Raw genomic sequence first — 14,920 nt, 5'->3', positions numbered from 1 at the left:
CTAAATTGATCACACAGACACACATACATACACACACATTGAAGATAGACTTTAAACATGGTACACTTATAGTGTGTTTCTTTGTTTTCACACTTACCCATAGGCATGTTCAAAATAACTAAATTGATCACACAAACACACATACAAGCGTGCACACACAGAGATTGAAGAGAAAAAAAAGGTTAGTTTTAAAATTAAATGATAAAATATCATAATATCCTCAAATTAAATTTTGAAAAAAACCAAATAACCAATGATTTTACGGTCCAAAGTTTGGTGTTAAATACTAATGCACTCCTGCTGGAATGAATATTAACATTTTCCTATATACATATATATTAAAGATTTTGTTGTTATAATTTTTGAAAATATAAATCAGTTAACTTAGTAATTAAATAACAAACTTAAATATATACATTTAACTAAAAATATAGTTGAGTTTTTAATTTTTAATTTTTTATTTCTGTAATTTTTTAAGAGAAGAAAACTTATAACATTTGATTCATGATAAAGAATAAAGATACAATTGGAAATAGACTCAAACACATGTTGCTAGCATAAAACTTAGCTGCCGTTGCTAATAGGCGAACCCCTTCTTGCTTTGCCTCCTAATAAAATTCGCCCTTTGAGTTTGGTAAAATTCGCCCTTTGAACAAAACTCTGAAGAACATCCACAGCTTGCTTACAATCAGTTTCAAAGTGAATGGCTATATAGTCAAGTTCCGGAGGAGTTATATTCGATTCCTGGATTAAAAATTTTACAATCAAATAAATAGACCTCTCCAAGATACATTTCAAAAGCCTATGTGACACCATATTACATCAAGATAAAAATGTTTACATTTTTATAAACTAATTTTTGAAAATATATTATTAAATACACAAATTGTGTCATAATATATATGGAAAATATATTTATGTGTATATTTATATAAATATTATACTAATAATTTTTAAATATCATATCAATATTTATTTTCATGTATAATTTATTTATACAGATTATAAATTAGTATATTTCAAAGTCTATATCATATTAATATACATTTAAATATATTTTTTTCACACATGTTTTATAAAGTAATTTTTATAAAATTTCAATTAATCAGCAAAAACGTTTCACACCATATAAGTATTTTTTTCTTTGATAATTAAAAAAAATATCTGGAGGGGCCTATAAAAAGCCTTGTTCCTCACTTGCAACGATACAAATAGAACGAGACACGACAAAGACAAATTGTTGAAATGTTTCGACTTGTGTTTGTGTTACTACTACATATGTAGAGATGAAACTATATTGGATTGAGAGGGCGTGGAGATAATTCTAGGCTACATATTTGAAAACAAAAAGTTTTTAGAAGAAGTCCTTACTCACCCCTTCATCAAGGGTGTCTCTTATAAGCATCTCAAGTTCATTGGAGACATCATTCTGAATCTCTATCATCAAGTATCTATCTTTTTATTGTTTATCTTTTTTGTTAATCCTAACCAATATTCTTTTTCATTCGTGTTTGTAACACTAATAAGGATTGACACAATTGATAATGACTTGTGTCTTTTAACAAGTAATGCAAAGTTCGAAATTTTTATTAGCATTTAGGTCATCACCAACACCACTGAGTCCATTTTTTATATTATCTATGTTGACCTCAACCTTGACCTTTAAACACTATAAATGATACATACGTTTACTAATTCATCATAATGATATCTATTACAAATAATTACTAAATAAGATTTTGAATCATTATTAGATAATGAATGATAATAATTATAAAATATTATTTGATAAGGTTTTAGCAATCAATTCATTATTGATGATAATAAATGATAACTATTATAAATCATTATTGGATTATGTTTTAAATTGCACTGATGACATGTTTTGTGAAAAAATGTTTTATCAATTGTGATTGTTACAGGTAATTAGGCATGTTTTGGAGCTGATGGTGAGACACTGGATGTACATCAAAATATTGATGAGCTTTGTCACATCAAAACATGGCCCAAACCAAAGTACATGTACATACTTGTTCTTTAAGATGATATATTAAATGGATAACATTGATTTTCTTTCAGTTTAGTTGCATGTGTGAAACTGTTGATCTTCCTTATTGACTAACTCACTAATTACTCCTCAGCAATGACTCACAACTTTGCGAAGGATTTAATTCCCTTTCATCAAATGAGATGAGATATGTCCACGCCAATTGGATAATAATTGAAGATGATCTTTTGTTTTTTAAATTAATATTTGTCTTATGTGTTAAGGTTAATTATGTTTTTTTTATACTAATCATGTTCATCACTTGTTCGACACAATATTTTCGTGATTGCCACTTAATTTTGTCATCCACATGATTTAATAACCCTTCTATAAATTTTTTTATTCTTACTGCTCCATTCTACTCCATTTAAATATGTCATTAGATTTATCATGAAATAATTATAGTAATTAAAAAATCACAAAACCAACTTATAATTTTAAATTTATTTTTCAAATCCAAAAGTGAGAATGAAAAAAATGTTATTACAAGAAGGGTTAGTATAAGAAGACATAAAGTTAGAATCAATTTAACTATTAAAAGATTAAAAAAAATATATTTGTTTACTTTTTTTTCTTTATCTAAATCTCATCATTTCAAATCTTATAAATCTATACAATCATTTCAAATTCTTTAAATTCACATGATATAGATCCATTAAAATTCAAATTATCATAAAAGTCTTTAAAATCTAATAAGTCCTAATCATCCAACATAATCTTTAAAATTTATTAGACTTTTTATGTTAAAATAGTTTTTTAAAATCCTAATCCAACACACCACATTTAATGTTTTGGTGATGAAAAGCCAAACATTTTGTAAAACATATGGCTTTTAAAACATAAACTTATAAAGGACTACAATACGAATGTAATAAATCGACAAACCTGCAATAATAGGGAATATTTGTGGTGGATCTGTGCACTCCAAAATTAATTTATGCTGTAATTTTTTTTTATCTGTAAAAATATGTTCAACCAATTGAGCTAAACTCCATTAGTATTAAGTGGTGTAACCTTAAGAGTGTGTGAATAAGAAAACAAAACATCGTATACCAGACAATAATGTTATAAGTTTATTGGCAATTCTACTAAACAGACAGAAAATAAGAGAACTTTTATACATATAAAATTTAGTTAAAATAAGAAGCCCAAAAACATTAACACCAACATTAAGTTGGTCCGAGTAAGCAATGTCTATGTTTTAAATTTGGTGAATAAAAAAAATGTAATTGAAAAAAAAGATTTACGGTGACTAACCAAATTCTCTGGCACGCGACAAAATCTGTAAATCTTATGCACTTATAACAAAAAGAAGAAAAGCTTGTATTGATTTAGTCTTTAATTTCAATCAACTCTTTCAGATTGCCTAAGGAAAGTCGACCCAATTTGAGAAAGCAAATTCCAGTTTGCCTATGAAAAGTTGACTCCTCATTCTCATGGTTGAGTAACTCCTTGATCACGTGAAGATAATAACAGGTCACGTTTTAGTTCCGTTATTCTGGCTGCAATTCTGTGATTGCTGGATAGCAAGTCTGTGATTTCACTGCTCCTGTGTACACATTCGTAATCATGTTGAGCATAGTGATCGATTGTAGTGATTCTGGTCCAGTCTTGTGCTTTGTTGCTATCTGAATTTAATTTTGTTGCTAGAAACATTTAGTAGATGCCTAGTCTGTATATGGACTTTAGTGAAGTGCTATGTTAGATTGTTGATAACATTCATCAAAATTTGATACCAAAAGCAACAAACAATATTGTCGAACCAGTGATGCTATATCGGTGGCAGCGTTATCATTATCAGCAAAAGAGAGAGTACAAATAAAATAACAAGAGTGCACAACACCAGTGATGCCACCAGAACAAGCCAGAAAAAAAAAAAAAAATACAACAACAGCATTAAGAAATGTCAAGTATTTATTAGTTATATCTCCTTTGAGCAGATGATCTAATATACAAGATTCCAACACTGCCACTTTCAATTGCCCGTTAGAAAACAAACAACTCCCCCAAACATCAATCTGTTCTCTCTTCAAAATGCCTTGATCCCTTGAAAGCTTTTAAAATTTTGTACTTTTATGAAGGAAAATTCCCCTTGTAAAAACAACCTTCACTCCTCCACTTTGTGCTTGGAGATTTTGCAGTGTGCCTACTTTGTGAACATCCCTTCACATCAGTGCTTCTTGCTCAAGGTGATGCAGATTAACCAATTTTCTCATGTTCTCTGGATATTCAGTGAAACCTTGCATTAGGACACCAACAAAGGCCTGTGGATTGTGGAGGTTATATAGTGTGAAGCCAAGATATTGCAGTATCATAATCCTAGGAGATAGTTTGGAAACACAGTGATAATTATCATCACGTGACAAACAAAATTGACTGTTACTGCAGCTAGGAAGGTATCCATACATTTTAATCCACACAATTATCAATTAATTTATAGGAATAGTTATACATACTTCTCTCTGTACTTTGAATTATGATGACAAATGACAAACACAAACAAGACTCTCACGAGGTTCATGATGATGATACCTTAGTCAATATGTAACTGAAACCACCATATTTTCATCGAATATGCACTTCTTTGGAAAAAAAATGAACAATTAGTAAAGTATAAATTTAAACAAGGATGAATTTGCACAATATGTTATTAACAAAAAGACATATATGTCAAGAACATTAAGCAAGAAAAGTTAAGAAGAGACAGGAAAAGAAACCCAATCCACATTATAGAAAACCGTGCAAAGGGTAAGACTAAGTTCATAATACATAGTATGATTTCTCAATGCTTTTTCAGTCTAAGATTGAGTTCAATTGACTCCAAAATAAAAGAAAATGCCATAACATAACCAATAGAAAAAGATTCTAGGCAAGAAAACTTACCATGAGAAAAATAAATCCTCAAAATAATGTAAGAAGTGTGATCTAAGAAGAAAGTGAGAATAATGTGGGCAAGAAAACAAATTTACCCAACAAGCTAAAGGAAGATAAAAGATGAACCCCCCATAACTCCCAATGGCAAAATACTCTTTACGGGATATGAACTTTTGCACTTCATCCTCGTCATCATTGTTCCAGTGTCCTAAATATAAGCAACACATTTTATTGAAATTCAACTTCAACAGCGGATACGATAATACAAATTCATGCATGTAAAACAGAATGTAAGAAAAAAACTGATGCATGAAGAAAGTGGACAAGTCGTCCTCCTTCAACAAACATTAATCAGTTTAAGTGCAACTTGTGTTCTGTTGTTTAGTAAATGCTAACAAGAGAATGGAATATATCCAATTAACAAGCTTGTATTTCAAAAGCTCTAAAGATATTGAGGAGAATTGGCACCTGATGAGAAGGTAGTATCAGAATAGGTGCATGTGTAATTTCAAACTTTTGGTTCATCTTATTGGTTTACCAAACCTTCACATCTTTAATGTGAGCAATCTTTCCCCAGTCTTCACCTTCTGGTTTCTGGCAACGCTGTTTGAGCAATGGACAATTGCCCAAAATTATAAGAGTTGAAATGAATTTGGGTAGACCCTCCTCTGGTAAGCATTGGAGGTTGGGACAGTCTTCAAGAATCAATTCCTTGAGAGAGGAGAGGTGGCAAACATCCTTGTAGTTCATTTTTTTAAGATATGGACACTTATAGATCCATAGAGAAGTAAGAGAGAGTGGCAACAACCCCTCATCAGGAAAAGACTCCACATCCACTTTTCCAATATGCAAGGTTTCTAGAGAGGTGTTGGCTCCTAAAGCCCCTATTAGTGAAGCAATGAGTTTTGAGCAATTTGAGAGATGCATGTAATTTAGATTTGATGGCAAACCTGCATTGAAGATAAACTCAACTTGTGGACAATCGTGTATCGATAGCCTATAAAGAGATGGAAGGAGGATATGCATGCATTCAGACAAAAATTTCAAATTCTTCAATCCTTCAATACAAAAGATCTCTAGAAATGGTGCAGATAATCCTTTGCTGGGAAATGATTCAAATTGAAGGCACCCAACAATTTTCAGATCCTTGAGATGATTATGAGTGTGCTCCTGTGAAATCATTTGTAGATTACGACAACACCTGAGATTAAGTGAACGGAGATTTGGGAAGAAATCTAGAGGAAAACTAATTATAGAGTCACATCCACTATCAATCTCCAAAGTTCCAAGGAAATTGTGGCAACTGCTCATGGGAATATTCATATTCGGACAAGAATCAATGCGCAAGGAATCAAGAGAAGTATTAGATATGATGTGCTCAATACTTTCTAGTGCTGATGCTTCCATGTGGTGACCATTAATAACAAGCTGTTCCAAAGTAGCCGAATGATAATCAAATTGCAGCTTTCCACAGTCTTGTAGATCTAATACACAAATTTCTACAGCCTTAGGAGCAGAACCCACAAGTTGGTTGCAGTCATGAATAAATAGTGTTTTTAAATGAAGAAGTTGTTCTGGTAGATGCCCTATCAGCTTGGGACATTGCTCTATAGAAAGATGTTGAAGGTTTGGAAAGACACTTGTCTCAGCTTTACATTCCCATTCTTCCCATTCCTTCATGTTGGAGAAGTGCAATGTTTCCAAGGATGTAAATGAAGAAGAGCTACTCCCATAAAAATTAGCATCAATATTCACTATCCCATCAAGCCCTATAATCAACAGACACTTGAGAAATGGCAAATGTCCAAGTGGAGGCAAACATAGGCAATATTTACAGCAGTCCAATCTTAAGGAAACTACATTCAACAATGAATTATTCAAAAACCAACTTGGAAATTGTGTACCCCCATAGTTCTTAATTGACAACTTCTCCAAGTGTTTAGAAGGTTGTAGATTCTCGAGTACTTCCCTGTCTTTCCTTGGATCATCAGGGATCTGGTTCGGATTCCAGTTCCAATTTAACTCTAGCTCCACAAGATGTGTTTTATTTTTAAAATCTGCTGCTAATGCATCTGATGGATTCACAATATTTTGCAGCTCCCCAATCGATAGCTTCCTATGAAGATTGAGTTCTCCAAGTTGCTGTATACTGGACTCCTTACTTTTGCCAACATAAAACGAACTCAATACTTGAAGATTTTTCAGTTTTCCCAAATGAATTGGTACCTTTCTCACTTTAGTAAACACAAATTCAAGGCAACGCAAATTGGTGAGTTTATGTAAATTCAAAGGAAGCTCCTCCAAATTGTAACAATAATTAAGCTTCAGTGTTTGCAAGTTATAGAGCAAACATGTTGAATCCGGTAGGTGTTTTATGTCAGTACTAGAAAGGTCTAATGAATGGAGATGCTTAAGATTGCCTAAAGACTCGGGCACCTCAGTAAGGCCAGAACATTGAGACAAAGATAACACACGTAAAAACCTAAACTTGCAGAACAACTCATGTATCGATATCTTACAATGCCAATCACTAAGAAAAACCACTCTCCCACTTGTTGGCATAAAAGTACGTAACCTTTTAGCATCATATAAACTCCCAAACCCATCAAAATATTGAATGTGATTGATTACAAATGAAAAATGACGAGTTGCATTTGGTATTCTTTTTTCTTCTTCAACTTCCAACCTGAAACAGATGTTCCCACAAACATATTTAGCCAAATCATTTACAAGGTCATGCATGATAAAGCGCCTTCCATATCTCCTTGATTCTTGAAAGAAGGATCTCGACAATAGATCATTAAAGTACTGTTCACCAACTTCTTCTGGACGCTTACTCTGTTGAGGGAATTGTAGAAAATTTTCAGCCATCCATAACATAATTAAATCGTCCTTGTCAAACTCATGATCTTTGGAGAACAAGGCACAATAAGCAAAGCATCTCTTTAGATGAGAAGGAAGGTGGTGATAGCTCAATAATAAAGCAGGGATAATTTCATTATCTTCTTTGGGTAAGTCCCATATCTTGCTTAGAAATACATTTTTCCATTCTGAGGCAGATACCTTTGTGTATAAAAGACTTCCAATTGTTTTCAAGGCAAGCGGCAATCCTTTACACTTTTCAACTATCATTATACCAATCTCCTTCAACTCAACATTCAACCGAGGATTATCATCTTGGAATGCATGCTTAGCAAAAACTTTCCAGCAATGATCTTCTTGCAATTGCTCCAAGTGAAGTTCTTTATTTGATCGCACGGTAGAAGCAACTTTCGTAGTGCGCGTCGTGACAAGAATTCTACTTCCCCTGGCCCCGTAAGTAAGAGGAGTTTGCACAGCTTCCCACTTTTCTCGTTTTTCATTCCAAACGTCATCCAAAACGAGAAGAAATCTCTTGCCTATCAAATTTTCTTTCAACCGTCGATGAACCATTTCTAGGCCTCTACTATTATCAGTTGAGTCAATGACCGCCTCAAGAATTGCTCTTGTTACTGTCAAAACATCAAAATCATCCGAAACACAAACCCAAGCTTTGATATCAAATTTACCCTCTATCCTAGGGTCATTGTATACATGTTGGGCAAGCGTAGTCTTACCCACCCCGCCCATGCCCACAACAGAAAGTATTGATAGCTGGTTATGATATTCATTGTCAGATGTGAGCCAATTAAAGATCATTTCTTTGTCCTCATCTCTGCCATAAATATCACTTTCAACCACCAAAGATGTTGATGGCAATTTCTGTGACACTTTACTACCCAATCCCACACCAACACCACTGCCCTCTTTCAAACCTAAATCACCCTTCTGACTTACAAGAAATTCCAAGTCATCAAGGACTTGTTTCATCCTTGATTCAATTTCCATGTCAAAATTTCGTACCTTTCTAGTACCGGCCCGGGATTCGGCTTCCAACTCGCATTTGGAGAATTCTAAGTCTATTTCATCCAACAGATCCTCTGCATCAAACACAGCATCTTTGACCTCATCAAGCCATGCTTTCACATATGAATTCTCAAACTGCTTTTGTTCTGCATCATCAACCACAGCATTTATGGACAGAAGCTTCACCTTCAGCTTCTTCAGCAGCTTTTCATTGAGCTTTCTTCCGCGAAAGAAGTCCACCACTTGGCGTGAAGCCAACCTGTCAAATGCAACCTGAAGGAAAGCAGAAAGAAGAGCACCACCAACCAATGCTTCTGCCATGGTAGAAAAGTGAGTGATCGAATAAAAAAGAAGAAAGGATTGTGAATGTTGGAAGTGCAGCTTAGTTTTGTGAATGATTGACTCAACGTTAAGTCGATTATAGAACAGAGGTAATACTTAATGCTAACAACAGGTAAGTCAAGCTATACTTCAAGCGTTGACTCCAGAAACTGGGTACGAGATAAGTATTTTTTTTTTATCTTTAATAAATATTTAATTTTTAAGTTTATTTCTTAATAAATTTTTATTTTAGATTCAGTTTTTAATAAAATAATAATTTTATTTTTTTATTTTTAATATTTTGAATTTTATATTTTATATTTGCTACTTGATAAATTATTAGATTTTGTTTTAATTTACATTAATTATAAATAAAAAATTTATTAATAAGTAAATCCAAAATTTTCTATTTTATTATGGATTAAAAAAGAGTGTTAAGGATAAAAATAAAATTATTGTATTATAGACTCAATGAAATAAAAAATTTATTATAAAACAAATGTTAAAATTAAATATTTATTAGGAATAAAAAATATACTTAAGTTTAATTTTAAATATCACTTTATTATTTTTTTCGTAAATCAAATTAATATAAAATGGTATTTGATTTAGTTTAAATTTAAAGATAATAATAACATTATTATTATAGTTTCACTCTCTTCTCTCTTCTATTTTTCTTTTATTTCTATTTGTATTTCAGTTCTTCTTAATCGTCTACCTCTTTTTAGTATATTATATATATATATATATATATATATATATATATATATATATATATATATATATATATATTATCTTTAACTCTAAATTAAGTTTCAATAATTGTTTTTAAAGAATTTGTCAATAGTTAAAAAATAAAATTAAACTAAAAAAATATTCAAGTTTCTTAAAAAAAAAACTAAATAATCAAGCTGATTTCTTTTACTGAAAAATATTCAAGTTCATAAATTAATATATTCAAGTAAATATAACTTACAAAAATCAATATATTCAAACGCTGAAAATAACAATATATTTTAATAATAAAAAACAAATAACTGTCACTACATAATAATATAATGTTTAGAAGAATTTGACTTTCAAAATTGACCAGCATTTTCAAAATGTTAGGACTAGAAATTATTAAATATATGCCAAACATGTTAACAAATATTAAAAGTCTCAACAAAACATCAAACGCTCTAAAATAAATTATTCAAATACATTAATCAAATATGAAAATCATTTAAAAAAGAAGAAGAAAAAAACACTAAAGACAGCATGCAAATTCACTTAGCCCTTGAAAAAAACTTATATACTCTTATATTATAAATCAGAGTAATAATTTGGAGAGCAATATAGGCTTTTTTACCCATTAGGATAAAAAAATTTCCAATTTTCTAATCCGGGAGATATTTTAAAAAATTACTCAAAACAGAGTAAGTCGTAACTTACAACTTCTAACTAAGAGTCGTAACACCTGTTACGACTTATTATTTTTAAATTTTTTTTTAACTATCTACGACTTCAATGTAAATATAATTTTTTTACAACTTTAAATTTGTATTTCTTTTAAAAATGAAAGTCGTATTTTTTTTACGACTTTAAAGTCGTAAAATTATTTTTTTTTTAATTTTTTTAAAGCTTTAGGATTTTAAAGTTGTATTTTTTTCACGACTTTAAAGTTATATTAAAAAAAAAATGAAAATCATATTTTGTTTTACGACTTCAAAGTAGTACGTCTATTTTTTTTTATTAAAACTGTTATTTTATTATTTGGAGACATGTTTTTGTTTTATTAACCTAACTTTTTTTGGAAATATGTTTTTTTAATTTAATATTTTTTACGATTTTATTTTTATTTTAAATAAAAAAGTTAAAAAAATATATTTAAATATATAATAAATAATATTTTTTATTTTATTAGTATATTTTTTGTGATTTTATTTAATATGTTATTATTTTATTTTAATATTTTATTATTTAAAACATGTTATATATATTTTTAATATAGTTTACTTTAAATATTTTTTTATTTAAAGTTTAAATAATCTATCAATAAAAATTAAAAACAACATAATTAATATATTAATATAAAACGCACAATACAAATGAAAGAAAAACATAAAAATTACAAGTTATTTTAATCATGTACTTGTTTGTATGGATAATTAGTTCGATCATGTCCTTCAGTTTTACATAATGAGCATTTCTTAGACCTATTTAGAATTGGTTCTTCCATCTCATTAAGTATTCGAGTAGTGTCCTGATGTCTGTAGCCGTTTTAAAGAATCAAAGATAAAATGCAGGCCTAAATATTGAGGCCATGTGTCTTCACCAAGGGAATGAAAATGATGTTGATAAACTTTGAAAATGCTTTTCAACTTGTATATAGGATCAACAAAATCATCATAATTTAAATTACAAAAAACACACGCTGCAATTTTTATGTTTTTCTTTTATTTGTATTGTGCGTTTTATATTAATGTATTAATTATGTTGTTTTTAATTTTTGTTGATAGATTATTTAAACTTTAAATAAAAAAATTTAAAGTAAACTATATTAAAAATATATATAATATGTTTTAATTAATAAAACATTAAAATAAAATAATAACATATCAAATAAAATAAAAAATATACTAGTAAAATCAACTTAATATTATTTATTATATATTTAAATATATTTTTTGAACTTTTTTATTTAAAATAAAAATAAAACCGTAAACAATATTAAATTTAAAAAAATAAATTTACTAAAAGAAAATAGGTTAGCAAAACAAAAGCATGTCTGCAAATAGTAAAATAGTATTTTTTTTAAAAAAAGATTTACTCGTAAACCTTTAAAAAATTAAAAAAATAAAATAAAATAATTTTACGACTTTAAAGTCGTAACACAAAATATGACTTTCTTTTCTTTTTTTTTTATATAAAAATATGATTTTAAAGTCATAAAAAATTACATTTACATTGAAGTCGTAAATATTTTTACGACTTCAGATACAAAAAATAACAAGTCGTAACAGGTGTTGTGACTTATGAGTTAGAAATCGTAATATCTGTTACGACTTATTTCATTTTTGGTAATTTTTTAAAATATTCTCTGGATTGGAAAGTTGAAATTTTTTTTACTCCTGGTTGGTAAAAAAGCCAGCAATATATTCTCACTCTCCTCCTTTCTATTAGACATTTTCAATATCTCTTTTGGATATGAAAAATGTTTTCTTTCTCAACTTTCTAAAACTAAAATAGTTTTATTTTTATTTGTAAATTGTAATACGCGCATCAAAATAAACTAACATACCCAATAAATTAAGCGGATGTGATTAAAAGGAGCAAAATAATTGATGCCTAGTTATACTATAACATTCTTCTTATTGTCCTGTGGTGGCTCTTAATATCATCTCCATAACACATATGATGTTAATTACGCTTACTTTGTGCCGTTGCATATACATTGATGTTGAAAAAAGGTATCATGCATTTTCTCAACAAATTTTACTTTTATTTCCTTCTTCAACAGTATAAGGTCACTCATACATTACATAAACTTCATACTCTTCACTCACCAAATACATTATTCCTTCCCTCTCTAACACATACCTCAGAGAAAAATACACACTCTAGGCACTCTCAACATGAACACATATACATATAAATAATCAATACACACATCCAAAGAAGACTGCCATCTGCTTTTCTTTCATAGCCATAACCTCAAGCTCATTGTTTCACAAAATCCTTCACAACAGATCCTCTCCATCCCAAATTTCTGAAGACTCCAGTGATAGATTATGGTTCTGGCCTTCCTCTATAGAAAGGGACTCTAAATTGGGACAATCCCAGATGCAAACAATTTAAAGTTTTGGAAAAAGGTTCATTGGGAAAGACATTAGAGAATCGCAGCTACTACCAATGAAAAAATGTTCCAAAAAATCAAATTTTTGCTTTTTCTCACGAGATGGGAGGAATTCTAATTTTCCACACTTATGCGCATGAAGAGTTCTTAAGAAAGTGGGGCATGATCCATCAGTTAATTAGTACTCGAGAAAAGAACAATCAATTATAAACAATTCAAAGAAGTTGGTTCTTCTGTCCATCAAAACATCTTGCAGGGACTTGAAAGAGTGACACCCTTCAATTCTGAGGCTGTGCAGTTCGGATGGTAATTCCACTAGCTGTGATGCATCCAAAATTCTGAGTGTATCGAAATGAGTCCCATACTCAAATGTAGTTTGGACAGCATCATTTGCAGTAGTAGATAAATAATTAAGTTCAATTTTTGGAGTTTGTTGGTCAAGGCCATGAGTTATGTTGCCAACGTCAATATTATCCTTCAAGGGGATATATTCTTCCATTAGAGGGCCATAAAGCTCAGATGAACTTTCTTCAACATTTTGCAGATTTGAGATCAAGAAAGAAGTTTCAATGCTCTCATCATTTCTGTCAAAGATAGGATAAATTTTTGCAGATACAAACAAGGCTAAAACACAGACCATGTCATGCATGGTAAAATCTATGTTACCACCACTATTCTGCCCAGTTCCAGTCAAGAAACCTTCTGTCCAATAATTATTAGGAAGAAGGTTTCTTGACTGAAACCTCCTCAAGAGACCCATGTAAAGTGGGGCTCGCAGAAGTTGTATCATGGTTACCACATGAAATGAAAGAGTTGGGTTGACTATGCATGTTGCTAAATCCTACTCACTTCCAGATCTATTAGACAAGGCTTGCTGGTAGTTATTTGCTCGCCGTGCATTCAGAACCAGAAATCCTGAAGCAACTGTCACCTTAAAGGAAATTGGTGAGAAAATAGTTAGCAAATGCAAAAGGCATCCTTTATCTCTTAAAACACTTGGAAGTCTCTTGGCTTTCAAAACAGAAGCTAAGAATTGGAACAATATACTGCAAAATAATATGTGAGATCTTCCAGCTCATAAAAGCAACATACTATCTGCCTTAATGCTGAAGGAAAAGAAGCATCTGAGGCCAACTTGAATGAAAAGAATTTTCTTGATGAATTGGAACTCAAATAGACACAATGTAGGCATAATATTAGGAGGGAAAGAATTGTTCTTGATAACCTGCGGCCACACACAAATTTGAAAGGCCTCAAAATTGAACACTATGGTGGTGCAGTGTTCCCAGATTGGTTGGGGAATTCTGCTTTCTCTAATATGGTTTCTGTGCATCTTGTTTCTTGTGAGATTTGCTTATCGTTGCCACCACTTGATCAATTTCTATATCTTAAAACACTTCACAGAGAAAAAATGGCAAGTCTAAGAGTTGTGAAGTCTGAATTCTTTGGTAATCATGATATGCCATTTAGTTCCCTTGAAATTTTGACTTCGGATAAATGCCTAACTGGGAACAGTGGGAGCTAGACGCGGGCAGAGTTTTTCCTTCTCTTCGAGTGTTTTGCATACAGGGAAATGATGCGAGGCAATACTTGTCTAAGGGAATTGGTCATCTGCAATTGTCCATCTCTGGAATCCTTTCCTAAAGAGCACAAACACTAGACATTAGAGTCACTACACGTATCTGAGTGTAGGAATTTGGACCGCTTTTGGGACGAACATGTTACCTGGCATTGCCGGGCACGTAAGCATTTGCACATAGAAAGCAGTTGTTGTGACAGTCTTTCATCCTTTCCATTATCCCTGTTCACAGCACTTCATGATCTCCACATACTAGAATGTAATCTTGATTCTCTTTCAGTTTTACCACAGTTGCTCTGGAATCTTCAGAACCTCAGACACAGAGAAATAAAAGGATGCCAAAATCTAGAGTCTCTACCTGGACAGGGTTTTCCTA

General features: G+C 31.0%; 1 protein-coding gene and 1 long non-coding RNA gene across 4 annotated transcripts; one reads left to right on the top strand and one right to left on the bottom strand.

The window, feature by feature from the left end:
* The first annotated feature begins 1,108 nt into the window (after window positions 1-1,108).
* Window positions 1,109-3,930, top strand: LOC114374682. Of its 3 annotated transcripts, none has more exons than XR_003658598.1 (3): window positions 1,109-1,447; window positions 1,923-2,016; window positions 3,409-3,930. It is a non-coding gene; the product is annotated as an uncharacterized LOC114374682 (long non-coding RNA). The 3 variants fall into 3 exon arrangements; XR_003658597.1 differs by having other exon boundaries at window positions 1,923-2,022; XR_003658596.1 differs by having other exon boundaries at window positions 1,109-2,022.
* A 149-nt stretch (window positions 3,931-4,079) lies between these two features.
* On the bottom strand, window positions 4,080-9,202 carry LOC114374681 (putative disease resistance RPP13-like protein 1). The gene is made up of 2 exons (XM_028332354.1): window positions 5,390-9,202; window positions 4,080-5,129 (listed from the first exon to the last, which is right to left on the bottom strand). The coding sequence occupies exon 1, from the start codon at window positions 9,125-9,127 to the stop codon at window positions 5,456-5,458; it is 3,672 nt and encodes a 1,223-aa protein (XP_028188155.1). The 5' UTR covers window positions 9,128-9,202; the 3' UTR covers window positions 4,080-5,129; window positions 5,390-5,455.
* Window positions 9,203-14,920: the final 5,718 nt, after the last annotated feature.

The sequence above is a fragment of the Glycine soja genome, chromosome 11, assembly GCF_004193775.1.
Source record: "Glycine soja cultivar W05 chromosome 11, ASM419377v2, whole genome shotgun sequence".
Classification (NCBI taxonomy): Eukaryota; Viridiplantae; Streptophyta; class Magnoliopsida; order Fabales; family Fabaceae; genus Glycine; species Glycine soja.
This window is presented reverse-complemented; position numbering and strand designations above follow the sequence as displayed.